This window comes from Oncorhynchus tshawytscha, linkage group LG10, assembly GCF_018296145.1.
Source record: "Oncorhynchus tshawytscha isolate Ot180627B linkage group LG10, Otsh_v2.0, whole genome shotgun sequence".
Taxonomy (NCBI): domain Eukaryota; kingdom Metazoa; phylum Chordata; class Actinopteri; order Salmoniformes; family Salmonidae; genus Oncorhynchus; species Oncorhynchus tshawytscha.
The window spans coordinates 18,104,089-18,131,978 of NC_056438.1; the positions used below are offsets into that span (position 1 = coordinate 18,104,089).

Below are 27,890 nucleotides of genomic sequence, written 5' to 3' on the forward strand. Positions count from 1 at the left end.
GCCTATAGGGAGGAGGTCAGAGACCTGGTTGTGTGGTGCCAGGACAATAACCTCTCCGTCAACGTGATCAAGACAAAGGAGATGATTGTGCACTACAGGAAAAAGAGGACTGAGCACACCCTCATTCTCATTGACGGGGATGCAGTGGAGCAGGTTGAGAGCTTCAGGTTCCTTGGCGTCCACATCACCAACAAACTAACATGGTCAAAGCACCACAAGACAGTCATGAAGAGGGTACGACAAAACCTATTCCCACTCATGAGGCTGAAAAGATTTGGCATGAGTTCTCAGGTCCTCAAAATGATCTACAGCTGCACGATCGAGAGCATCCTGACTGGTTCCATCACTGCCTGGTATGGAAACTGCTCGACCTCCGACCTCAAGGCGCAATAGAGGGTAGTGCGTACGGCCCAGTACATCACTGGGGCCAAGCATCCTGCCATCCATGAGCTCTATACCAGGCAGTGTCAGAGGAAGGCCCTAAACATCGTCAAAGACTCCAGCCACCCTAGTCATAGACTGTTCTCTCTGCTACAGCATGGTAAGTGGTAACGGAACGCCAAGTCGAGGTCCAAGAAGCTTCTAAACAGCTTCTACCCCCAAGTCATAAGATTCCTGAACATGTAATCAAATGGCTACCAAGACTATTTGCATTGCCCCCCCCCCCCTAATTACACAGCTGGTACTATCTGTTTTGATCATCTATGCATAGTAACTTTAATTACATATACATATTACCTCAACAAACCGGTGCCCCCGCACATTGACTCTGTACCGGTACCCCACTGTATATAGTCTCGCTATTGTTATTTTACTGCTGCTCTTTAATTACTTGTTACTGTTATTTCTTAATCTTATCCATCTTTTTTTTTAAACTGCATTGTTGGTTTGGGGCTTGTAAATAAGCATTTCCCTGTAAGGTCTACACCTGTTGTATTCGTCAGATGTGACTAATACAATTTGATTTGATAACAAAGAAATACTCACCACCATAGAAAAGGGTAATGTTAAGTGTTTCCTGCATTTTTCTATGTAACTGTCACTCTTAAGAGTGTGTGTGTGTGTGTGTGTGTGTGTGTGTGTGTGTGTGTGTGTGTGTGTGGGCCTATATAAGATGACAGAGGATGGGACTAGAGTGTGGAGATCAAGAGGAGATCAACTGGAGGTGAAGATTAAGACTGGACTAGTCTGCTAAACTACACTATCTGGTAAGACTTCTCTGTCTAAACACTGCAGGTAGACTTTGTGTGTTTTATTGTTTATATATTTTATATTGTTCATGTTGTAAAACACTTTGTGACAATATGTCTTTGTAAAAAGTGCTATACAAATAAATGTTGTTGATTGTTGTGCAATAAAATGATGCAGGTGATCTTTATTCCAATCAGTCTAGAGTCTTTGGCATCTAGTTTTGCAGTCACATTGATAGATGTGTTTAGGACACAAAAACAATTATATTAGAATGTCTTTGGGTTTCAACTGAGCCCTATATCTCCTTAGACCCAAATCTGAGAGTTTAGGGAGTAATTGACCTTCACAGTACTGTTATTAGCATTATAATGTTTTTTAACCCAAATAACATCTTATTGAGAGTTTTCTGACCCTATGACATGCAGAAAAAACAAGGGATTGGTTTGTGTTTAAAGGACCTGTTTTAGTGGACTCAGAGAGAACAATGTTGAAACAAACAGATACTCCTGAGGTAAGAAACTCATCATCACAATATAGTAGGACATTTGTCTGAAATAAACCACACAATATTATGTTTGGTTCTCGTCAAATACTTTGCTACTGCATAGCTGATATCGCTCAAATATACATTGAACACAACCCTTTTCTGTTGCTGTCAATACTAAACTCACCAAATTAAATCATAATGAAAGGAAACTTACTTCATTATGTTGATGTTTACACAATATAAGGATGACATTTGTCTGTAACATACCAAACTGTACTGTAATACATATATATGAATATGCATCCAGAATTAAGTAATATAATATACTTTCCTGACTAAGTGAGAATTATGTTTTATTTATCTTAAAATAGCTTTTTATGAAATGCCATGTTACTTTAGAAGTGTTATGGCTCAATTAAAGACATTGAATAAAATATATTTTTCTTACCTATCAACACTTCAGTTCAGCAAACTATATCATTATGAAGTAATATCCTGTACACATACATTTTTCTGTCTCTTTCATTCATTCTGTCAGACTGTGCGTCTGTCTCACTCCATCAATGATGAAGAGATAAAGTATGTGAAGGAGAGGAAGACTCTGATTAAGAAGTGGCTGGAAGGTCAGGGTATCGACTGTGAACTGGTGGGTAGTCCTGTCTTCTCTATCGATCACTATCTCTGGTACTCATGCTCTTTCTCTAACTCCTCCCTCTCTCCACAGCCAACTACATACGGAGCCCCCTCCCCACTCCCTTGTCTCCAGCTGCCTGTTGTTAGCCCAACCCCCCTTCTTTCTTATTTAAAATATGATGGGACACTGATGAGAAATTCTGTAGATTTGATCCCTTTTTTAATTCTATCTTTCTTTTTTTGTCTCTCTCTGTCTCTCTCTCTCAGGAGGATGTTCCTAACATAGCGTTGCTGGGGTCAGGTGGAGGAGAGAGGGCAGCAGTGGGCATGCTGGGATCTCTGCATCAGCCGGAACAGGACAACCTGCTGGGCAGCCTCCTCTACATGTGTGGGGTGTCAGGCACCACCTGGTACACACACACACACTTATTTACTATTATTCTTAGCAGGAAAGTTCATTTTGAATGACCTTAAAACAAATACATTTTTCTCTATCTCTCTCCCTCCCGCAAAATCACTGACACACACACGCACACATGCACACACACACACACACACACACACACAGGTGCATGTCATCCCTGTACAGCGATCCAGATTGGTCATTGAATAAGCGTTGTGATGAGGTGATAAAGAAGCTGAAGGGTCCTACAGTGGACTTGAGCAAGATTGTGGAGTGGCTGAAATCGAGGAAAGGACTAAACCAGGAATTCAACCTCACTGACTTCTGGGGCGCCTTCACTGCCTCCTATTACATGAAAGAGGTCAGTATATGGTTGTGTGTGTTTTTCCGTGTCTGTCTGTCTGTCTGTCTGTCTGTCTGTCTGTCTGTCTGTCTGTCTGTCTGTCTGCCAGCCAGTGTGTGTGGACGTCAGTGTATGGTTTATGTATGTGTCCATCTGTCTTTCTCTCTTTCTCTCCCTCTGTTGAGCTGATTACTCCCCCACCCTTCTCTCCCCCATCTTTCCCCCCGTTTCCCCCATCTCTTCCATTTTGTTCTCTGTCTCCTGTATCAGATGAACACTCGCTGTCTCTCTGAAGAAGCTCACAGGAACAGCACCAACCCCTACCCCATCTACAGCGCCATAGAACTGGAGCACAACAAACTGGACTGCACTAAAGGTGACTGTTATGAGACGTTCATTCAAACTTCAGAGTTCAAATTTATGTTATTTGAGTAAAGCTCCTATTGCTTGATTCTGACACTCGGGTATCATCTTTGTAAAACGAGGTTCCAAGTTGAACGTTTCAGAGTTCCGAGTGCACTGTGAATGCAGCATCAATCAATCAAATGTATTTGTATCGCGCTTTTTACAAAGACAATTGTCTCAAAGTGTTTTAGAACAATAAAAACAATACAAACAACATGAACAAACACTTTACTGTAGACACCCAAAAACCAAGACAGGCATTAGTCTGAGTCCCAGTCGGCCTCTGTTTAGAAGTAGTGCACTATATAGGGAATAGGGTGTCATTTCAGATCATTTTTCCACACTGTTGTCTGTAGCGGTGTGGTTTGAGATGACCCCCCATGAGAGTGGCTTCTCCGGATTGGGAGCTTTCGTCTCCACTTCCTGTCTTGGGAGCCAGTTTGAAGGTGGAGCTCTGACAGAGAAGAGGAAGGAAATGGACATGGTTCTGCTGCAAGGTGGGGCACGCACAGATACACACAGAAGCACATACCCCCCCCACACGCATACACACACACACACACACACACACACACACACACACATACACACATACACACAAAACTTTGTCCCCAGTGTTGATATCATAGTTTTCTTTCAAAACTCTTATATATTATTAATTGCTGTTTGTTTGTTGTTGCTGGGCAGGTATCTGTGGGAGTGCCATTGCAGATGGGCAGAGGAACATTGCGGAGGTAATACAATGGATCTGGGACTTACTGGGAGGTAAGCTTCAATGCAGCATGCTAGTTAGCCTGCAAGGCTAGTGTGTAAGATTGTAATTTTGGGGGGGGTCATTGAAACAATATTCCCTTTGCATTCATTTGTGATAAATATCTTAAATGTTTTTAATTAGGTAAGACTTCTTGCAAAACGGTAGTCTTTCACCCCTCCCTTTACTCCCAACCAACCAGACGATAAAACATCCATCAGACAATGTTAGAGAGAAAATGTAAAAGAAAAGTCAAGAAGAAAGAATAAAAATGAACATAGTGTCTGTATGTATAATACAACCCAGGAACAGACCCAGTACAGAAACACAAAGAAACAACAATGAAGAGAATCACCTTCAATCAAAAAGAAACACAAACATAAAACAATACTACAAAACAATAGTAGACAATATAGTAGTGGACAATACTAGACAATTAACTACATGACAATAGTAGACAATAAAGTAGTGGACAATACTAGACAATTACCTACAAGACAATACTAGACAATAAAGTAGTGGACAATACTAGACAATTAACTGCATGACAATACTAGACAATTACCTACAAGACAATACTAGACAACTACTAGACAATTACCTACAAGACAATAAATAGTGGACATGACAATTAACTGCATGACAATTACCTACATGACACTACTAGACAATTACCTACATGACACTACTAGACAATTACCTACATGACACTACTAGACAATACCTACATGACACTACTAGACAATTACCTACATGACTAGACACTACTGACACTACTAGACAATTACCTACATGACACTACTAGACAATTACCTACATGACACTACTAGACAATTACCCATGACACTGACACATGACTAGACAATTACCTACATGACACTACTAGACAATTACCTACATGACACTACTAGACAATTACCTACATGACACTACTAGACAATTACCTACATGACACTACTAGACAATTACCTACATGACACTACTAGACAATTACCTACATGACAATAACCTACATGACAATACTAGACAATTACCTACATGACAAGACTAGACAATTAACTACATGACAATACTAGACAATTACCTACATGACACTACTAGACAATTACCTACATGACACTACAAAACAATAGTAGACAATAAAGTAGTGGACAATCCTAGACAATTACCTACAAGACAATACTAGACAATAAAGTAGTGGACAATACTAGACAATTAACTGCATGACAATACTAGACAATTACCTACATGACACTACTAGACAATTACCTACATGATACTACTAGACAATTACCTACATGACACTACTAGACAATTACCTACATGACACTACTAGACAATTACCTACATGACACTACTAGACAATTACCTACATGACACTACTAGACAATTACCTACATGACACTACTAGACAATTACCTACATGACAATACTAGACAATTACCTACATGACAATACTAGACAATTAACTACATGACAATACTAGACAATTACCTACATGACAATACTAGACAATTACCTACATGACAATACTAGACAATTACCTACATGACAATACTAGACAATTAACTACATGACAATACTAGACAATTACCTACATGACAATACTAGACAATTAACTACATGACAATACTAGACAATTAACTACATGACAATACTAGACAATTACCTACATGACAATACTAGACAATTACCTACATGACACTACTAGACAATTACCTACATGACACTACTAGACAATTAACTACATGACAATACTAGACAAATAACTACATGACAATACTAGACAATTAACCACATGACAATACTAGACAATTAACTACATGACAATACTAGACAATTAACTACATGACAATACTAGACCATAAACTACAGGACAAAGCTAGACAAAAAACTACAAGACAATACTAGACAATAATCTACAGAACAATCCTAGACCATAAACTACAGGACAATACTAGACAATAATCTACAGGACAATACTAAACCATAAACTACAAGACAATAAACTACAGGACAATACTAGACCATAAACTACAGGACAATACTAGACCATAAACTACAGGACAATACTAAACCATAAACTACAAGACAATAAACTACAGGACAATACTAGACCATAAACTACAGGACAATACTAGACCATAAACTACAGGACAAAACTATACAAAAAACTACAGGACAATACTAAACAATGAACTACAGGACAATCCTAGACAATAAACTACAGGACAATACTAGACCATAACCTACAGGACACTACTAGACCATAAACTACAAGACAATACTAGACAATAAACTACAGGACAATACTAGACAATAAACTACAGGACAATACGATACCATAATCTACAGGACAATACTAGACAATAAACTACATGACAATACCTAGAAGCCGGTCTTTGGGTGTTGCTAGACTCGAGACAAAGTCGAGGCCATTATCACAACGGGTTACCAACATATTCAAAAAATGATTGACATATTTTCATTAAAATTTTTTATTTGATAAATTCATTCATACTATTTCATCCTTCCAGAAGATATAGTCCCAACCCAAATCTAGGGTTTCTACCCAAGCCGGTTGTGTCACGGTCGTTGGAATAAATGGACCAAGGCGCAGCGTGCGTAGAGTTCCACATGTTTTAATAAATGAAACTCACCAAAAACAAACAGAACAAACGAAACGTGAAGTAAATGCAATTTTTACAGGCACTACACAAAAACAAGATCCCACAAAAACCCAGTGGGAAACGTCTGCCTAAAAATGATCCCCAATCAGAGACAACAATAGACAGATGCCTCTGATTTGGAACCATACCAGGCCAACATAGAAATACAAAAACTAGAGTACCCACCCTAGTCACACCCTGACCTAACCACATTAGAGAATAAAAGGTTCTCTAAGGTCAGGGTGTGGCAGGTTGGTCGGTCATTCGATAGGTTCAGTTGCTAAAGACGCGACCCAGTCGTTCAGTCTTATTCTTCTGTATCTATGAATGCGACCCAGTCGTTCGTTCTAAATGTTCCATTGCCATACTGGCTGGGAAATATCTTATCTCTTCCTTGCTAGCTAGCCAACTACAGCGAACTTACAGTCTAATCCAAAAGTAACAGAAAAGTAGCTGCATTTGCATTTTTTTAAGCTGTTTTCTAGTGACAGCTATGTTTTTCGATCAAATAAAATGTTATTTGTCACATGCACATGGTTAGCAGATGTTAATGCGAGTGTAGCGAAATGATTGTGCTTCTAGTTCTGACAGTGCAGTATTATCTAACAAGTAATCTAACAAAATCACAACGACTACCTTATACATACAAATGTAAAGGGATGGAATAAGAATATGTACATATAAATATATGGATGAGCGATGACCATGTGGCAGAGGCAAGATGCAATAGATGGTATGAAATACAGTATATACATGAGATGAGTAATGTCAGATATGTATACATTATTAAATTGGCATTATTAAAGTGACTATTGATACCTTTATTAAATCCATTTATTAAAGTTACAAGTGATTTGAGTCTGTATGTTGGCAGCAGCCTCTATGTTAGTGATAGATGTGTTGTCTCTCAGTCCCAGCTTTGATGCACCTGTACTGACCTCGCCTTCTGGATGATAGCGGGGTGATCAGGCAGTGGCTCGGGTGGTTGTTGTCCTTGATGATCTATTTGGCCTTCCTGTGACATCGGGTGGTGTAGGTGTCCTGGAGGGAAGGTAGTTTGCCGACCTCACTACCCTCTGGAGAGCCTTGCGGTTCAGGGCGGTGCAGTTGCTGTACTAGGCGGTGATACAGCCCGACAGGATGCTCTCGATTGTGCATCTGTAAAAGTTTGTGAGGATTTTAGGAGACAAGCCAAATGTCTTTAGTCTCCAAGGCTGTGACTATAATCGAAGATAAGTATTTTGGGATACATCCCACAGCGAACACCATCACTTCAAACTGAAGCTTGAAAGACTGCAAACTAGCTGCATTTCATTTCGTTTGACCTGTTTTCAATATTACTTTCTATGTATATATCAATGAAAATAGTACTGATTCATGATTTACTGGCGGGGAAACACTGTCTGCCTGTCTGTCTCGTCCCGACACCCAACACGTTCATTACTATGGGACAGCTGGAGATTGAATATCTGAAACAATGTTGAAAAAGTCAAAGAGACAAGACAGCAAGGTTTATACAAATCTCTGCTGTTGAAAACTAAACTTTTATAGTGGAGATCAAGTTTATAAAGTGTCTGGCTGGGCTGATGAGACAGTGGAATGTGCAGTCAGATGGAACAGAGTAAATAGGCATTTTAATGTCATGGATTTAGCCGGTGGTAATTTGTGGAATAGACCCTGGCTGGAATGTGGTTTTAACCAATCAGCATTCATGATTAGACCCACCCGTTGTATAATAGACAAACGACATGACAGTAGTAAAAAAAACTACAGGACAATAGTAGACATTTTATAATGGGTGGGTCTAATCCTGAATGCTGATTGGGTAAAACCGCATTCTAGCCGGTGATGGGAGAGGGACCAGAGGACGCTGGAGGGAGGAGCTATAGGAGGTCAGGCTCATTGTAATGGCTGGAATGGAATAGGCCAAGAGGACATTCTCAAAACCAAGGACGACACTTGAGATTTACATGTCTCAGACAGGGTTACCTCATCATGAGAGGAGGTTGTGTTTCCAAATCATCTCTGCTACACGTGACCAACCTGTTCTGTTCTGCAGGGATCGAGAGCATGATGTTGAAGGAGAACATGAATATGGTTGAGAGAAGCGGGAAGGTAAAGGTGTGTGAGTGTGTGCCCTCCCGAGTGGTGAGGTGTGTGTCTGAGCTGATCAAGTACGCTGAGGACCCAGATCCACTGAAGACAAGGGAAGTCATCACCACACTGGGACAACTACTGGAAGGTAAGACACAAACTTATACACTCACTAGTGCACAAAGACACCATAATCATGACCCTAGTGATAATGTGTATAATGACTCTAGGTCTTGTGAGCAGTAAGGGTGAGATGCTGTGGAACATGGACCCTGAGAGGTGGAAGAGAACCACCCTGGTGGAGAGAAAGAAGTTCATAGAGACAGTCAGTCTGGCGCTCATCCTCTCCTCAGACAGCTGGGCAAAAGACTGGAAGGACAAACGCTGCAACTGCAACGGTAACAAAGGCATTTTATTACTCCAACACCAGGTTAGCCCGTTGAACTACAGCGGTTCCAAAAATATTTTTGGTCTGGCTGACTGGGAGAACACTTTGAAGAACCTTTATGGGTTCCATGTACTGTCGAACCCCATTAAGTTCCATGTATAACCTTCTGTGGAAAAGGTTCTACATAGAACTTAATAGGGTTCTACCACAGAGACAACTGAAGAGCCCTTTATAGGTAGGTAGCACTATGTAGTACTTTTATACTTAGAGGCATTAGACCCTACACCTGCACAGGTAACACTAACTTCCACAGTACCACTTCTATTACCTGACTTTGCCTTCATGACTCAAGACCTTGTTAGTTCACTGAGCTGATGCCTTGGAGCTGAGTTTTTTACAGAAGGTTTGGGGACCTGGATGTAAAATGCAGTATGGTTATGTGGTAATATGGTCTTAGTGTAAGAGGGTATATGGTACTAAGTAGTTATAAACAGTGGACATCTGTATCTAGTACAGCTCCAATAGGGGAGGCTGGTGGAGGGAGAAATCAGAGGACTGCTTATTGTAATGCTTGGGAATGGCATCATGAACGGTATCAAACACATATCAAACACGTGTTTGGTACGATTTCTCATTCTGTTCTATCCATTGTAGTGAACCCATGATCCGATTTCTCCCTTCACCAGCCCCCTGTTGTTCAGCATCATGTCATGGGGCGGCAGGGTAACCTAGTGGTTAGAGCATTGGACTAGTAACTGGAATGTTGCAAGTTCAAATCCCCGAGCTGACAAAGTACAAATCTGTTGATCTGCCCCTGAAAAGGCAGTTAACCCACTGTTCCTAGGCTGTCATTGAAAATAAGAATTTGTTCTTAACTGACTTGCCTAGTTAAATAAAAGGTTAAATAAAAAATGTCCAGCCGCCCAGTCACTTATAGGATACGTGTTCCTGCTGTAGGGTATAGTGGTTACTGGCTAAGTGTGTGTCCACGCATGTATCAGACAATAACAACCAGCAGAGGGATACAAATGGAAGATTGGCTTGCCGGGTAGATTGGGGTATGTGAGCGGGCGTACAACAATGACTTGAATCCTTAAATTCAGGAGTTCAAATCAGCATCAAGTCAATTTTGACAAAAGTGTTTTTGTTTGCTAATTCTTGTTGCTCATACACATTTTTGATAGTACCTTCAATTTACCCTTATCCAAGCCACTCCAAGTTAATACCTAATCCTAATCTCTCAACGTTAACGCCTAATCCTAACCACTCAAAGTTAATGCCTAACCTTAACTAGTGATGTTAGGTTTGATACTGGATCTCTGATGCATGTGTCGAAGTCTCTAAGCAGCTAACTTTGAAGCAGTGTGCCGATGCGTATTATTTTATCAAAGTACGACATCAATGACGTCTGAAGCTTCATTTTTATCACATGCTTTTCAAACCGTGTGTTACATGCCAGACAGACCATGAGGTAATCTTTGTCTTATTCTCTGCAGATGGACCAAAGTATATGATGACTACGGGACAGACGGTTAATTTTTCAATAACAAACTTCTGGATTCCTGATGGTAATGTTTTTTTTTATTACCTTTCTGTCCCGTATGATTACTATGGAAGGTGGTGTGTGTGTGTGTGGGGGGGTGTTCCCTTAAAAGAAGGATACAGAATACATGCTCTCTCCATCACTGAGATTATTTTTGACCAGTTGATATGAATAATTTGATATTGGTGTGTGTGTCTCCTCCAGGCTGGTGGATTCTACAGAACATTTCCCCTCTGGTCCAAACATGGGAATGGGGAACCACATCCAACTTCCTCTTTAAGGTCCAAGGTACAGTAACATCAGACCTCTTCCTAACATGATAGCATAACTAGTATCAGTCATCACGATCTTATGTTTCCCTCCAAAATAGCAACTTTCTTGGTTCTCTCTTCTCGCACTCTCTCATCCCCTGCTCGCCCTCTCTACCCTCCCCCGTTCGCTCGCCCTCTCTACCCTCCCCGGCCTGCTCATTCTCTCTAACCTCCCCCGTTCGCTCGCCCTCTCTACCCTCCCCCGCTCGCTCGTTCTCTCTACCCTCCCCCGCTCGCTCGTTCTCTCTACCCTCCCCCGCTCGCTCGTTCTCTCTACCCTCCCCGCTCGCTCGTTCTCTCTACCCCCCCCGCTCGCTCGTTCTCTCTACCCTCCCCGCTCGCTCGTTCTCTCTACCCTTCCCCGCTCGCTCGTTCTCTCTACCCTCCCCCGCTCGCTCGTTCTCTCTACCCTCCCCCGCTCGCTCGTTCTCTCTACCCTCCCCCGCTCGCTCGTTCTCTCTACCCTCCCCCGCTCGCTCGTTCTCTCTACCCTCCCCGCTCGCTCGTTCTCTCTACCCTCCCCGCTCGCTCGTTCTCTCTACCCTCCCCGCTCGCTCGTTCTCTCTACCCTCCCCGCTCGCTCGTTCTCTCTACCCTCCCCGCTCGCTCGTTCTCTCTACCCTTCCCCCCGCTCGCTCGTTCTCTCTACCCTCCCCCGCCTGCTCGTTCTCTCTAACCTCCCCCGCCTGCTCGTTCTCTCTACCCTCCCCCGTTCGCTCGCCCTCTCTACCCTCCCCCGCCTGCTCATTCTCTCTACCCTCCCGGCCTGCTCATTCTCTCTACCCTCCCCCGCTCGCTCGTTCTCTCTACCCTCCCCCGCTCGCTCGTTCTCTCTACCCTCCCCCCCGCTCGCTCATTCTCTCTACCCTCCCCCCGCTCTCTCTACCCTCCCCGCTCGCTCTCTCTACCCTTCCCCGCTCGCTCTCTCTACCCTTCCCGCTCGCTCGTTCTCTCTAACCTCCCCCGCTCGCTCGTTCTCTCTACCCTCCCCCGTTCGCTCGCCCTCTCTACCCTCCCCCGCCTGCTCATTCTCTCTACCCTCCCCCCCTCGCTCTCTCTACCCTTCCCCGCTCGCTCTCTCTACCCTTCCCCGCTCGCTCGTTCTCTCTACCCTCCCCCGCCTGCTCATTCTCTCTACCCTCCCCCGCCTGCTCATTCTCTCTACCCTCCCCCGCCTGCTCATTCTCTCTACCCTCCCCCGCCTGCTCATTCTCTCTACCCTCCCCCGCCTGCTCATTCTCTCTACCCTCCCCCGCCTGCTCATTCTCTCTACCCTCCCCGCTCGCTCTCTCTACCCTCCCCCGCTCGCTCTCTCTACCCTCCCCCGCTCGCTCTCTCTACCCTCCCCCGCTCGCTCTCTCTACCCTTCCCCGCTCGCTCTCTCTACCCTCCCCCGCTCGCTCGTTCTCTCTACCCTCCCCCGTTCGCTCGCCCTCTCTACCCTCCCCCCCGCTCGTTCTCTCTACCCTCCCCCGTTCGCTCGCCCTCTCTACCCTCCCCCCCGCCTGCTCATTCTCTCTACCCTCCCCCGCCTGCTCATTCTCTCTAACCTCCCCCGCCTGCTCATTCTCGCTACCCTCCCCCGCCTGCTCATTCTCTCTAACCTCCCCCGCCCGCTCATTCTCTCTACCCTCCCCCGCCCGCTCGTTCTCTCTACCCTCCCCCGCCTGCTCATTCTCTCTACCCTCCCCGGCCTGCTCATTCTCTCTACCCTCCCCGGCCTGCTCATTCTCTCTACCCTCCCCGCTCGCTCTCTCTACCCTTCCCCGCTCGCTCGTTCTCTCTACCCTCCTCCGCCTGCTCATTCTCTCTACCCTCTCCCGCCTGCTCATTCTCTCTACCCTCCCCCGCCTGCTCATTAACTCTTCCCTCCCCCGCTCTCCCTCTCTACACTCCCCGCACTCCCTCTCTACCCTCCCCCTCGCTCGCTCTCTCTACCCTCCCCTGCTCGCTCTCTACCCTCCCGCCTCCGCTCGCTCTCTAACCTCCCTCCCCGCTCTACCCCCCCGCTCTAGCTAAGTGCTCGCTCGCTCTCTCTCTACCCCCTGTCTCACTCTATGCCCCCTCACTCTCTACCCCTCCTTTCGATTTACCTCTCCATCTCCATCTCCCCAGATACTAGAGTTCCGGAGAGCATGGCATCCAAAGAGAAGATTCACCTGGTAGACGCTGCGTTAAAGATCAACTCTCCCTACCCTTCCGTCCTACGCACTTCGAGGAAGGTCGACCTCATCATCTCCTTGGACTTCAGCGAAGAAGACCCATTTGAGGCAAACACACACACGCACACATGTATTCCTATTCAAGCCTTTCAGAAGAATATGAAGTGCCTAGGTAGTAGTGACCCTCTCTCTCTCTCCCCTCTAATGTGCTCTTTAGGTAGATGTGACTCTCTCTCGTGTGCTCTCTAGGTAGTAGTGACCCTCTCTCTCTCTCACACACACACTCTCTAGGTAGTAGTGACCCTATCTCTCTCTCCCCCCTCTCTTGTGTGCTCTCTAGGTAGTAGTTACCCTATCTCTCTCTCTCCCCTCTCTTGCTCACTCTCTAGGTAGTAGTGACCCTATCTCTCTCTTGTGTGCTCTCTAGGTAGTAGTGACCTTCTCTCTCTCCCCTCTCTTGCTCACTCTCTAGGTAGTAGCGACCCTATCTCTCTCGTGTGCTCTCTAGGTAGTAGTGACCCTATCTCTCTCGTGTGCTCTCTAGGTAGTAGTGACCCTATCTCTCTCGTGTGCTCTCTAGGTAGTAGTGACCCTATCTCTCTCGTGTGCTCTCTAGGTAGTAGTGACCCTATCTCTCTCTCCCCTCTCTTGCTCACGCTCTAGAGAGTAGTGACTAGGGCACGTGTCAAACTCATTCCATGGAGGGAGTGTCTGTGGGTTTTTGCTCCACCCATGTACTAGATTGATGAATGGTCACTAATTAGTAAGGAAGTCCCCTCACCTGGTTGTCTAGGTCTTCATTGAAAAACCAAAAACCTGCAGCCACTCGGCCCTCCCTGGACTGAGTGACACCCCTGGCCTAGGGAGTAGGGCCTCGTGAGAAGGAAGTAGTGCCTAGGAATTAGGGACTAAGGGCTGGTTTGGACATTGACATAACCATACTACTGGTCCTGCTCCTGACAGACGGTGTTTAGTGCCAAAAAGTATGCGGATGAGCTGAAGCTTCCCTTTCCCCCAGTGAAGGAGAGTGTGAGGGAGGAGAAAGACCATCCTAAGGGCTGCTACGTTTTTGAGGGGCGATGCCCTGAAGAGCCCACCGTCATGCACATGCCCCTGTTCAACCTGCAGAACTGCCAAGGTGTGTGGTAGTCATCATAGTAGTCAGTGTCTCTGTCTGTTATACTTGTCTCTCTGACTACGCCCTTTTCTGACTTAGTTTTTCTCTGTGTCATGTCTTTTTCCTTTATATCTGCACCAACTGTCTGCGTTTTATGATGGCATTAGTATTGTTTATCAGGAGCCACATTTGCTACAGCTACTCTTCCTGGGGTTCACACAAAACACAATGGTAAATCTAAACAAACTTAAAGATACCAAAAACAATTTAGTCCAATGTTTATTAAATATCCCGTGGCTGTCCATGGTAATCATTTCTGTGTGTGTATGCGTGAACAAGTAAAATGGAAAATGTTGACTCACCCTACTTGTAGACTAGTTGAACGACAATGCCATCCTCGTCTCTTTCATGTTGACATAACGGTCTATGGCTTTTAGTTTTTGTTGTCATAGGCTACCGAGCTAAAATTCTTGCTTGCCTAACTTCCTTGCATGGGCAACCATGACCCAGCTAAATTAGCTAGCTAGTTGACATGAGACTACTAGACTACATATAGACCCTACAGATGCGCGTGACTCTTGGCGGCAGTGCGTAACACATCGCCATCTTCAACAATTAAACAGCATAGATTTGTTTTTATTACTTCTAAACAAAATAACTTTTTGGGGTTCTCATATGCTTACAATGATGTTTTGATTCTTGCTTGAACAGTCGCTAAGATTATATTTGGTTGTGATCTTTGCAAAATAACTATTTTCGATACAGCAGTTATCTAGAATGCTAACGATCATTGAAATAGCAGGACATTCATACAAACTTTAAAATCCAATTATAATCCAAAAGTAGTCTGAAATGCACTCATAAGCAACATGGAGAGGCTTTTCTTGTTGGCGTTCTATAAGAACTCCTCCTTGTTCTGACACCAGGTTGCACACCTCGCCCTCGTGTGAGAATGTTTGTAAACACAGAAACAAGTCTATTGAACCTCAATCATGTCAAGCCAGTGGGACAACATATTCATTTATGGTTACATCGGAATCAGAATCCTTGGCCTGAAGAGAGAATTAAGTCAAAACCCCATCTCCATCCATGGTTTAGGAAAGGGACGATTTAGCAAGCAAGCTACTGCAGGACATCAACACAAGCAGACCAGAAACTAACGTTTTTCTGAAAATGACGTTTTTCTTAGGAAAGGATTTGATTAGTGTATATCCAAACTGGCCTCCCTTGGGGTGCGTTTTGCTGTACTAGTGTAACGGATGTGAAATAGCTAGCTAGTTAGCGGTGGTGCACGCTAAATAGTGTTTCAATCGGTGACGTCACTTGCTCTGAGACCTTGAAGTAGTGGTTCCCCTTGCTCTGTAAGGGCCGCGGCATTTGTGGAGCGATGGGTAACGATGCTTCGTGGGTGACTGTTGTTGATGTGTGCAGAGGGTCCCTGGTTCGCGCCCGGGTATGGGCGAGGGGGCGGTCTAAAGTTATACTGTTACACTAGGATAACCCAATGTTGAGATCAGCTCAATGCTGATAGGTTAATTATTTAAAACAATGATAAAGGAAGTCCAAAAAGCTTGCTGGCATCACTCAATCAAATGCTACTGCTGCAACATGTTATACTCTTTGGGTCCAGGCAGCATCAGATGCATGAGCTACACATACTGACACAGAGGGGCGCTGTTTCCCTCCCTCAGATGATTTATCCGGTGAGATTCAGCCACTTACGAAGTGACCTGAAAAGTATAAAAACACAGAAGCTGTGTTCGAATACCCATACTAACATACTGTATACTACATACTTAACGTGTATATACTATTAGTTCAATTTAGCATACTGTAAATTAACGGGATCCTTTCAGTTGAGTGTACTATCGCTTCGCATGTCGACCAGAAGTTGATGCTGTTGCTATGCAACCGCTTGTTAGCTTGTTAGCATAACAAATCACTAGCTAGACTTTGGGTTTGTTCGTAAATTCAATCGGGAGTGTCAGGGAGTTGTCAGTTTGTCCGTTTGTAAATTCAGAGCGTTTCGCTCTCGGAACAATTTAATTACTCTTTTTTTTTTGCCAACGTTTACTGACACCGGCCACATTCAATGGGTGTTGAGCGTTCGTAAATGTATTCATTCTGTGCTCTGGTATTGTCAGATGAGAGTGCTCAGAAATCGGAGTAGATAGCCAGAGCGAATTTACAAACACACCTGCAACACTATACCACTTAGCTAAGCTTTTGAATGACGTGAATAATCAAGTCAATAAACGTTGGGCAGTTAGTAAATATAATGCACGTTTGATGTATTAGTAGCCAACTAACATTACAGTGGGTAGCTGACATACCTGTTACATAGTGCTGTAATGATATGCTATTCGGTTTTTATAGCGTAGCTAACAAAATGTAACTTATTTGAAAGGTCATGACTTTGTTACATTGCTGAACATTTTCTTAAGGACACACCTCAAATATGTCCACCCCTCCCATCTGAGCACAAGCCAGCTGATGTAAGACATGTACATTGTTCTGTTCTCTTCCTAGACGAGGACGAGATTAAGAAGGAGAGGGAGAAGTACAAAACGTTACAGCTTCACTACGGTGCGCAGGAGATCGACCACCTCCTGGAGAAGGCCCGGGCCAACATGAGGAACAACAGAGACAGGATCCTGGAACAGATCAAAATGGTCATTCAACGCAGAAAGAAGCGCATGTCAGTGGCTCAATAGTTTTTAATCAGTGGTGGAAAGTATCTGTACTTTACTATTAATACTTGACAACTTTTACTTCAAGGCATTACTAAAGAAAATAATATTCTTACTCTATACATTTTCTCTGACTGCCGAAATTAGCTTGTTACATTTTGAATGCTTAGCAGAACAGAAAAAGTGTAATTCATGCACTTATCAAGAGGACATGCTTGTTCCTCCCTACTGCCTCTGATCTGGCAGACTGATTAGAAGCACCTGCTGCGCATCGGTTGCTCACCTGTGTTCCCTACAAATGCTGTCTTGAATCAAAATGATTTGTACCTACACACTGGAGAAAGTTGCAATGTCTGTGTAGTTATCCCTAATGCAGTAAAAATAATATAAAAAAAATATGTTTTATGCAACATCTGTTTGAGTTCGGACACATCACACTCTTTGTCTGCTTCTGAGAGATTGCGATTGTCCCCTTTTTGATTAGGACTCACTAAACACATCCATTGTTTGATGTCTGAGTGTTGGCGTGTGCCCCTGGCTATCTGTGAAAAATAAAATGGTGCCGTCTGGGTTGCTTAATATAAGGAATTTGAATTTATTTATCCTTTTTCCTTTTGATACTGTTCCTGGAGAGCCTCCCTCCTGTAGGTTTTTGCTCCAGACCTTGTTCCTGGGTTTGGAGTGAAAACCTACAGGAGGGTAGCACTTAAGGAACAGAGTCGGAGAGCCCTGGTCTATATGCTTCTGGCACTTAGACTATTCTTGTTCTCATAGACTAGGGGTATTCAACTCTGACCCTACGAGGTCTGGACCCTGCTGGTTTTCTTTTCTAACTGACAATTAATTGCACCCATCTGGTGTCTCAGATCTCAATCAGTTCCTGATTAGAGGGAACAACAAAAGCAAACGCAGTGACACTGGCTTCGAGGTCCAGAGTTGAGTTTGATGGTGATAGAGTAATGACTTGTTGACCTTTTAGACTACGTATGCATAACTAAATGTGAATATGCATGTAGGTCTATAGGCCTATAAGTATATGTATGGGCCTGCATATGTATAGGCCTATACTAGTAGGGCTACATATAGGTGGATAGGCCTACTACATACACTGCACATTGGAGTATAGCCTGCATCTCACGTCTCATTTCCTCGACCAGTGCAGCAGCATAATGTGGACACAGACCTCATTACGGACCTCTTGCAGGTACTAATGATCACACTCACTTCCCCTCGTTTCTATTTGGCTGTATGGGTCCGTGAGGTAGTTGGCGCCAATTGTTTTTTTCTTCTTCACTGAGTTCCCTGAATTCCTATCGGACCTTGTAGTCATAGCAGATAATATTCTAATCTTTGGTGACTTTAATATTCACATGGAAAATTCCACAGACCCACTCCAAAAGGCTTTCAGAGCCATCATCGACTCAGTGGGTTTTGTCCAACATGTCTCTGGACCCACTCACTGTCACAGTCATACGCTGGACCTAGTTTTGTCCCATGGAATAAATGTTGTGGATCTTAATGTTTTTCCTCATAATCCTGGACTATCGGACCACCATTTTATTACGTTTGCAATTGCAACAAATAATCTGCTCAGACCCCAACCAAGGAACATCAAAAGTCGTGCTATAAATTCACAGACAACACAAAGATTCCTTGATGCACTTCCAGATTCCCTCTGTCTACCCAAGGACGCCAGAGGACAAAAATCAGTTAACCACCTAACTGAGGAACTCAATTTAACCTTGCCCAATACCCTAGATGCAGTTGCACCCCTAAAAACTAAAAACATTTCTCATAAGAAACTAGCTCCCTGGTACACAGAAAATACCCGATCTCTGAAGCAAGCTTCCAGAAAATTGGAACGGAAATGGCGCCACACCAAACTGGAAGTCTTCCGACTAGTTTGGAAAGACAGTACCGTGCAGTACCGAAGAGCCCTTACTGCTGCTCGATCATCCTATTTTTCTAACTTAATTGAGGAAAATAAGAACAATCCGAAATTCCTTTTTGATACTGTCGCAAAGCTAACTAAAAAGCAGCATTCCCCAAGAGAGGATGACTTTGACTTTAGCAGTGATAAATTCATGAACTTCTTTGAGGAAAAGATTATGATTATTAGAAAGCAAATTACGGACTCCTATTTAAATCTGCGTATTCCTTCAAAGCTCAGTTGTCCTGAGTCTGCACAACTCTCCCAGGACCTAGGATCAAGAGAGACGCTCAAGTGTTTTAGTACTATATCTCTTGACACAATGATGAAAATAATCATGGCCTCTAAACCTTCAAGCTGCATACTGGACCCTATTCCAACTAAACTACTGAAAGAGCTGCTTCCTGTGCTTGGCCCTCCTATGTTGAACATAATAAACAGCTCTCTATCCACCGGATGTGTACCAAACTCACTAAAAGTGGCAGTAATAAAGCCTCTCTTGAAAAAGCCAAACCTTGACCCAGAAAATATAAAAAACTAATCGGCCTATATTGAATCTTCCATTCCTCTCAAATTTTTTTGAAAAGGCTGTTGCGCAGCAACTTACTGCCTTCCTGAAGACAAACAATGTATACGAAATGCTTCAGTCTGGTTTTAGACCCCATCATAGCACTGAGACGGCACTTGTGAAGGTGGTAAATGACATTTTAATGGCATCGGACCGAGGCTCTGCATCTGTCCTCGTGCTCCTAGACCTTAGTGCTGCTTTTGATACCATCGATCACCACATTCTTTTGGAGAGATTGGAGACAGGGCACTAGGGTCAGTCACTAGAGGGGACACAGTGGTTAGAGGAACCCCCTGGAGGAGAGACAGGGCACTAGGGTCAGTCACTAGAGGGGACATGGTGGTTAGTGGAACATCCTGGAGGAGAGAGGGCACAGGGTCACTAGGGGACATGGTGGTTCAGTGGTCATCCTGGAGGAGAGACAGGGGAGTCATGGTGGTTAGTGGAACATCCTGGAGGAGAGACAGGGCACTAGGGTCAGTCACTAGAGGGGACATGGTGGTTAGTGGAACATCCTGGAGGAGGGTCAGTCACTAGAGGGACATGGTGGTTAGTGGAACATCCTGGAGGAGAGACAGGGCACTAGGGTCAGTCACTAGAGGGGACATCATCCTGGAGGAGGAGGGCACATCAGTCACTGGAGGGAGACAGGGCACTAGGGTCAGTCACTAGAGGGGACATGGTGGTTAGTGGTACATCCTGGAGGAGAGACAGGGCACTAGGGTCAGTCACTAGAGGGGACACAGTGGTTAGTGGTACATCCTGGAACATCCTGGAGGACATGGTGGAGATCCTGGAGGAGAGGCACTAGGGTCAGTCACTAGAGGGGACATGGTGGTTAGTGGTACACCCTGGAGGAGAGACAGGGCACTAGGGTCAGTCACTAGAGGGGACACGGTGGTTAGTGGAACCCCTGGAGGAGAGGGACAGGGCACTACGGTGGTCAGTCACTGGAGGAGAGACAGGGGACACGGTGGTTAGTGGAACCCCCTGGAGGAGAGACAGGGCACTAGGGTCAGTCACTAGAGGGGACACGGTGGTTAGTGGACCCTAGGGTCAGTCCCACAGTGGTTAGTGGTACATCCTGGAGGAGAGACAGGGCACTAGGGTCAGTCACTAGAGGGGACACGGTGGTTAGTGGAACATCCTGGAGGAGAGACAGGGCACTAGGGTCAGAAGGGGACACAGTGGTTAGTGGAACATCCTGGAGGAGAGACAGGGCACTAGGGTCAGTGGTCCCCTAGGGCAGGGGTCACTAGAGGGGACACGGTGGTTAGTGGAACCCCCTGGAGGAGAGACAGGGCACTAGGGTCAGTCACTAGAGGGGACACGGTGGTTAGTGGTACACCCTGGAGGAGAGACAGGGACAGGTCAGTCACTAGAGGGGTCAGTGGTTAGTGGTACATCCAGACAGGGCACTAAGGTCAGGAAAGCAGATCATAATGAAGTGGCACTAGGTGCTCTCATCCTCTCACGGTGGATGGAAATAGAATATAATGACAAAAATAGCTAAATTACTGAAATAGAAGATAATGACATTATACAGAAAGTATAGGGTCATATTACTGTAATAATACCATATAAGGCAGTCTATTCAGTGGGGTGTATTTAGAAATGTGTTTGATATTGAAGGACAATGAAAAGACTCCTCAATATAATGAGATGGGATGAGTTGCACTGGTTTCCATCCATTATAGTCTAAATGGCTTAAAGATTTAAAAAAATATATATAAATCAATAGAATGGGCCCCTTGAGGATTATCCATAGAGTGCAGTTGGGCTCTACCACAGTTTCATTGTGTGTATTTGTGCATGCGTGGCCGTGCATGAGTCAGGGTGTGTGTGTGTGGTTGCGTGCGAGCGAGTGACCAATATCATATTACCCTGAGTGCTCATGTCAGCAAAGATGTATAAAACACACATCAAACATGACACTGTGGTAGGGCCCAACTGCACTCTATGGATCTCAAACTCAACGTCTGTAATGAGACAACTACAGTGTTCTATTCACAGAATCAGAATGAATAGAACAGGCATCCCCTTCTACAGATTCTATATCTATTGTTATCCTGAATGTGGGCTGTAGATAATAAGGGACATTGGGCCGTAGAGACTGGAGAGACACAAACACAGTCAATTAGCAGTTTTAAGACCTCCCACCCACTGCTCTCATTCTTTCCTGTCTCTACATGCCCCAAAATGTTACTTCTCTACCGACCCTAAAACAGAGAGTGTGGGGGGTGTGTGGTTCTCACTTTACAGGAGAGATAGAGACCCACTCTCTACTCAGGTTTCTATTTTTGTGCATGTTTGGATTAAATTCTATTGATATTGTACATTTTGGGTAGATCATTTGCTCCATAAATCCTCAGGAGCCTGTGTGTGGGTTCTTCTTGTAATGCCAAATAGTTGTATTTCCAATCAATTTAACAGGTCTAAGAATTGCTTTGGTTCTTGTTGATGTTGAATTTCATTTGTCTTTGTAGTATATTGCATGACAGTAGGTTTTACAGGGGTGACTGATTGTCCATAAATAATATATGTAGAGGACTACAATAAAAATAATCTCCATTATAGAAAATTCTGCAACATTTCAGTTATTTGCATCGCCCCTTTAAACAGGCTAGATGAGATATTGATTTGGCCTAGTTTCACAGGAATTAAAACGTCATTTTTCATGCTCCAAAAGGCCTATGCAGTTTAGCCAAATGTAGTCCATAAGAAAACGGACAGATTTCAGACAGGCATAAAAATGTATCCTACATGGGGCATCTCCTCACTGTCCTTTTGGGAAACCCTGTCCTACCCACTGACCTGCATTGTGGATGGTGTTTCCCCCACCCCTCTGAATACCCCTCTGTTTGTATGACTGACGGGTTGGTGGCGCAGTGATTTTACGCATAGCAATACTGCCACCCTCTGGCGCAAGGTAAGGAAGACATCGTGGATCGCATTCAGGAGAGGATTATAGCAAATACAGTGATTTGTGTGGATAAGTGAGCGTGCCATGTGTCACTATAATTGGTTGTCTACTACGTTGAATATTTATTTGCTTTTTGTGGTTTACTTGATAGACGTATTTGTAACAGTACTCTTCTTGCGTTGTGTACAATCAATCATAGACACGAGCTCCAACTTGTAGCACCAGTTGTTATGGGTGTAAGATGGCACAGTTTTGCCATCTGTTGGTAAATGTTCATTACTGCAACTCTTGTGTTTTACCGGGGTGCTTGAGATACCCGGATGTGTTGTCATGTACTGAACAAGACTGGTTACTCGCATCAATGCCTCTGTCTCGTCATTTAACATTCAAACATGGTGTCAGAGTCGGATAACTAACCATGCTTTCCGCAAATTAGAGTCACATGCTCTGGTTTACAAACAAATGCTTATTTGTGTAAAATTTTGCCCGGAATTGGCCTTAAGCTAGAGTGAGTTTGGTAGTTAGCTTCAGTGTTGTTAGCACCGGTTAGACATGGCAGCGAACATTCCCCTTCCCGCCGTTATGAAGCTCAGCGGGGATTGGAGCACGAACTGGGATACGTTTAGAGGTCTAACTTCTAGGTTAGACTACTGCAATGCTCTACTTTCCGGCTACCCGGATAAAGCACTAAATAAACTTCAGTTGGTGCTAAATACGGCTGCTAGAATCCTGACTAGAACCAAAACATTTGATCATATTACTCCAGTGCTAGCCTCTCTACACTGGCTTCCTGTCAAAGCAAGGGCTGATTTCAAGGTTTTACTGCTAACCTACAAAGCATTACATGGGCTTGCTCCTACCTATCTCTCTGATTTGGTCCTGCCGTACATACCTACACGTACGCTACGGTCACAAGATGCAGGCCTCTTAATTGTCCCTAGAATTTCTAAGCAAACAGCTGGAGGCAGGGCTTTCTCCTATAGAGTTCCATTTTTATGGAACGGTCTGCCTACCCATGTCAGAGACGCAAACTCGGTCTCAACCTTTAAGTCTTTACTGAAGATTCATCTCTTCAGTGGGTCATATGATTGAGTGTAGTCTGGCCCAGGAGTGGGAAGGTGAACGGAAAGGCTCTGGAGCAACGAACCACCCTTGCTGTCTCTGCCTGGCCGGTTCCCCTCTTTCCACTGGGATTCTCTGCCTCTAACCCTATTACAGGGGCTGAGTCACTGGCTTACTGGGGCTCTCTCATGCCGTCCCTGGAAGGGGTGCGTCACCTGAGTGGGTTTATTCACTGATGTGGTCATCCTGTCTGGGTTGGTGCCCCCCCTTGGGTTGTGCCATGGCAGAGATCTTTGTGGGCTATACTCGGCCCTGTCTCAGGATGGTAAGTTGGTGGTTGAAGATATCCCTCTAGTGGTGTGGGTGCTGTGCTTTGGCAAAGTGGGTGGGGTTATATCCTTCCTGTTTGGCCCTGTCCGGGGGTGTCCTCGGATGGGTCCACAGTGTCTCCTGACCCCTCCTGTCTCAGCCTCCAGTATTTATGCTGCAGTAGTTTGTGTCGGGGGGCTAGGGTCAGTTTGTTATATCAGGAGTACTTCTCCTGTCCTATTCGGTGTCCTGTGTGAATCTAAGTGTGCGTTCTCTAATTCTCTCCTCTCTCTCTCTCGGAGGACCTGAGCCCTAGGACCATGCCCCAGGATTACCTGACATGATGACTCCTTGCTGTCCCCAGTCCACCTGGCCGTGCTGCTGCTCCAGTTTCAACTGTTCTGCCTTCTTATTATTCGAACATGCTGATCATTTATGAACATTTGAACATCTTGGCCATGTTCTGTTATAATCTCCACCCGGCACAGCCAGAAGAGGACTGGCCACCCCACATAGCCTGGTTCCTCTAGGTTTCTTCCTAGGTTTTGGCCTTTCTAGGGAGTTTTTCCTAGCCACCGTGCTTCTACACCTGCATTGCTTGCTGTTTGGGGTTTTAGGCTGGGTTTCTGTACAGCACTTTGAGATATCAGCTGATGTACGAAGGGCTATATAAATAAATTTGATTTGATTTTGATTTGATTTAGAGGTGAATGGGAGGACTATGCGCTAGCAACGGGACTTCTGGAAAAGGAAGATGAGGTAGTGGCTGCCACTTTGAGGACTATAATGGGAACTGAATGCCGACACGTATACAAACACAACCTGAACCTAACAGCAGCTCAGCAAGGTAACGCTATAGCTATTCTTGATGCTCTTGAACATTACTTTACGCCAGCAAAGAACGTCATCTACGAGCGTTATGTTTTCGGTTGTTGCAAACAGGAGGACGGGGAGTCCATTGACAGCTTTGTCACTAGGTTAAGGGAAAAGGCAGCTACATGTGACTATGGTGCTTTAAGAGATGAACTGATCAGAGATACGATTGTGCTTGGCATAACTGATGAGGGTACCCGCAGACGTTTGCTGAGAGAACGTGACCTGACGCTGGTCTTGGCAGTGGAGACATGCCGTGCAGCAGAGCTTACTGATATACGGATAAGGTCCATGGAGCTAGAAAGGCAACATACGGACAATGTCAATGCTACATTCAGGCAGCCAGTAAAGAAATTCCCCTTTACCACAGCTAATGCTAATACTACAGCCAACTCTGCAGTAGACAACCCCAATACATGCCGATATTGTGGCATTTCTCATGGACGAGGAAAAGAACACTGCCCAGCCTCTGGAAAAATATGCAAATCCTGTGGTACAGCTAATCACTTCGCAAGGGTCTGCATGAAAAGCAAGAGAAAGGAGGGTAAAGTGCACTCCATGGGAACAAACACAGATGAAGGGAACGGCAGCACAGAGGATATATATGTTAGCGAGTGCATAGGGGCAGTGAGGGCAAAAGGACAAAAGTGGTTTGTCACTCTGCTACTTAATAATAAACCACAGCAATGCCAGCTAGATTCAGGGGCCTCATGCAACGTTATGAGCCTTAAAGACAAAAGGAGGCTCGCGCCCAGAGACAAACTCACACAGAGTAGCACCAAGCTGAAACTGTATTCAGGCCAGTTCATGACCTCTTTAGGCCTGTTTGTGACAGAGTGTGTTTTACGTGGCCAGAAATACACCCTTGAGTTTGAAATAGTTGAGGGCCAGCCTGTGGCATTCGCCTCTAGGGATGTGTTGTCATGTACTGAACAAGACTGGTTACTCGCATCAATGCCTCTGTCTCGTCATTTAACATTCAAACACCAGTCATGGAGCTTTACTCTGATAGAAACAGCACAAAATTGCACGTCATGCAATGCACAGCCCACCATCCAACTCTGCATGTGACGCACGCTGGTTTGGTGCTTATTCACTGGGCAATGTAGTTAACAAAATAATATAACAATTACAAAATACAATATAATATTTTGAACAATGTACCTTATAGAAACAGCACAAAATTGCACGTCGTGCAATGCACAGCTCACCATCCAACTCTGCACGTGACGCAGTGTACAAAATATACGAACCCCCCCACCAGACACAGTAAGTTGCTAGCTAGTATTAGCTGGAATTCTAAAACCAAAAAACCCATTGGCTTAACAATAAAGTGTCAAGGGGAATCACCAATATAACCCTGTTACATATGTACATTATATGTTTTTGTAATGCATTCAGGCTGTATCACAACCGGAAGTGATTGGGAGTCCCATAGGGCGGCGCACATTTGGCCCAGCTTCGCCCGGGTTTGGCCGGGGTAGGCATCATTGTAAATAAGACTTTGTTCTTAACTGACTTGACTAGTTAAATAAAAAATAAATACCAATAATTCAACACAGCCGCGGGATGTACGGGTGATGAAGGTGAGATGGTAAATCTGAAATAATTTGTGTTGCAATAAAAAACGCTGAAAAACTATTTTCTGTTGCATTAATGATATACATTCACATGTTTTGCTCATGATCCTATCTATTCAGTTGTGGGGGTTTGGAGTCGGACATGCTTTTGCTGTTTAGAGTTTAGTTTGAGTTAAGTCGGGTCTCTCTCTCCCTCTCTGTCTTTCTCCCCTCTCTTCTCGCCCCCTTGAAGTGAATATCAAGTGATCTGGAGCAGTGCTCGCTATAGTTATTCACTATTTTTTGTTGTTGTTGTTTACAATTCTAAACTTGTCGAAAAGGGAATGTGAACTATATAAAATAAGGAACATGGCATTCTCTCGCCCTCATCTTGCAGGCCATCTCCTTTCCATGTCAAACATGTATGTGTAGGCCCAGCAGCCCTAGTCTAGCAAGCAGTACAGTGACTGGTGCTTTCCACCTGCTGGTGCTGATTTGAGGTGAATGCTTTTCTCTGTGATGGACCGCATAGATGTCCATTTGTGCTCAGTTTTAAATGGCACAATCTTAGTGACAACACCCCTCTCGTTATCTCTCTCTCACACACATATCCATTGTAATTATGCAGTACAAAGAAATGTGCGCTCTGTTCACAACTGTCTATTCCTAGGCAGCGCGTGAGTTTCAAGTTTGGGGAAGCTTACAATTTATCCTACCATTTCTACCAATCTGTTTGACAGTTATTATTTTCCTTAGTGAAATGTCGTGGAACAGTTTAATTTCAATAATAACGTTTTCGTTTCTCAAAATCATTGTCACGTGGTTAATAATACAAATCGGAATTAAAATGATACAAATCCTAGAGTTAAAACTCCACTGATGGCAGAGCACCAGCCTCTGCCATATGGACACGTTGATTCACCGTGAGCCATTGGCAGCTAAAGAAATGAGCGCATGGAACTAAGAGATAGCCTAGGTCAATGCAGCAATAGGCCTATAATTGTCAACTAAGTAAAAATAGCCTGCAGTAAACCAACAAATAAAAACAGAAAATATCCAGATGAAAATGCAGGTTCTTTCAATGCATTAATCTCTATACTCTGCCTGTCTGCCTCCCTTTAAATCTGTCTTGACTTGAGCTATTTCTGTCTGTCTTGGCTTGAGCTATTTCTATCTGTCTTGACTTGAGTTAACACCAGTGAAGTGCAACATTGTAGCCTATCAACTCAATCAACTGGGACCGGCAGAATGACTGTATTTATGAAGGTCCGACCTGAAGCTGTCAGTAGCGAACTTGCAACATTATATCAACTAGCCTACTCAGGGCCCTCAGAGTTTCCTTGCCAGTGAGCTAGAGACAGAGACAGCTGATTTTGCAAAGGGAAATGTGTTCAGGTGTTTTATGAAATTTCCACCTGATATATGGGATCCTCAGAGCATGACATTTTGGCCTGGTGATTATCAAGGGGGAGTGTTGGA

At 44.3% G+C, this 27,890-nt stretch overlaps 2 protein-coding genes across 3 annotated transcripts; both read left to right on the forward strand.

Moving 5' to 3' along the window:
- The first annotated feature begins 1,104 nt into the window (after positions 1-1,104).
- On the forward strand, positions 1,105-17,745 carry LOC112259896 (cytosolic phospholipase A2 zeta). Of its 2 annotated transcripts, none has more exons than XM_042328261.1 (15): positions 1,105-1,208; positions 1,647-1,702; positions 2,217-2,324; positions 2,579-2,721; positions 2,880-3,075; positions 3,328-3,433; positions 3,819-3,959; positions 4,150-4,227; positions 8,942-9,124; positions 9,207-9,374; positions 10,861-10,932; positions 11,112-11,195; positions 13,334-13,488; positions 14,344-14,518; positions 17,027-17,745. In XM_042328261.1, the coding sequence occupies exons 2-15, from the start codon at positions 1,676-1,678 to the stop codon at positions 17,209-17,211; spliced, it is 1,821 nt and encodes a 606-aa protein (XP_042184195.1). In that variant the 5' UTR covers positions 1,105-1,208; positions 1,647-1,675; the 3' UTR covers positions 17,212-17,745. The 2 variants fall into 2 exon arrangements, with proteins under 2 accessions (XP_042184195.1, XP_042184196.1); XM_042328262.1 differs by having other exon boundaries at positions 1,112-1,208; positions 1,617-1,702.
- A 5,361-nt stretch (positions 17,746-23,106) lies between these two features.
- LOC121847580 lies at positions 23,107-26,678 on the forward strand. Its single transcript, XM_042329342.1, has 3 exons — positions 23,107-23,236; positions 24,686-25,777; positions 26,665-26,678. Exons 1-3 carry the CDS (start codon positions 23,161-23,163, stop codon positions 26,676-26,678), a joined length of 1,182 nt encoding a protein of 393 aa, XP_042185276.1. The 5' UTR covers positions 23,107-23,160.
- Positions 26,679-27,890: the final 1,212 nt, after the last annotated feature.

Bases quoted from the DNA above. Each gene is read 5' to 3' on its own strand.
- LOC112259896 (XM_042328261.1), top strand. From the start codon at position 1,676: ATGTTGAAACAAACAGATACTCCTGAG. The intron at 3,076-3,327 runs GTCAGTATATGG...CTCCTGTATCAG, and splicing joins CCTCCTATTACATGAAAGAG to ATGAACACTCGCTGTCTCTC. The intron at 9,125-9,206 runs GTAAGACACAAA...TAATGACTCTAG, and splicing joins ACTGGGACAACTACTGGAAG to GTCTTGTGAGCAGTAAGGGT.
- LOC121847580 (XM_042329342.1), top strand. From the start codon at position 23,161: ATGGCAGCGAACATTCCCCTTCCCGCCGTTATGAAGCTCAGCGGGGAT. The intron at 23,237-24,685 runs GTCTAACTTCTA...TTTGATTTAGAG, and splicing joins GAACTGGGATACGTTTAGAG to GTGAATGGGAGGACTATGCG.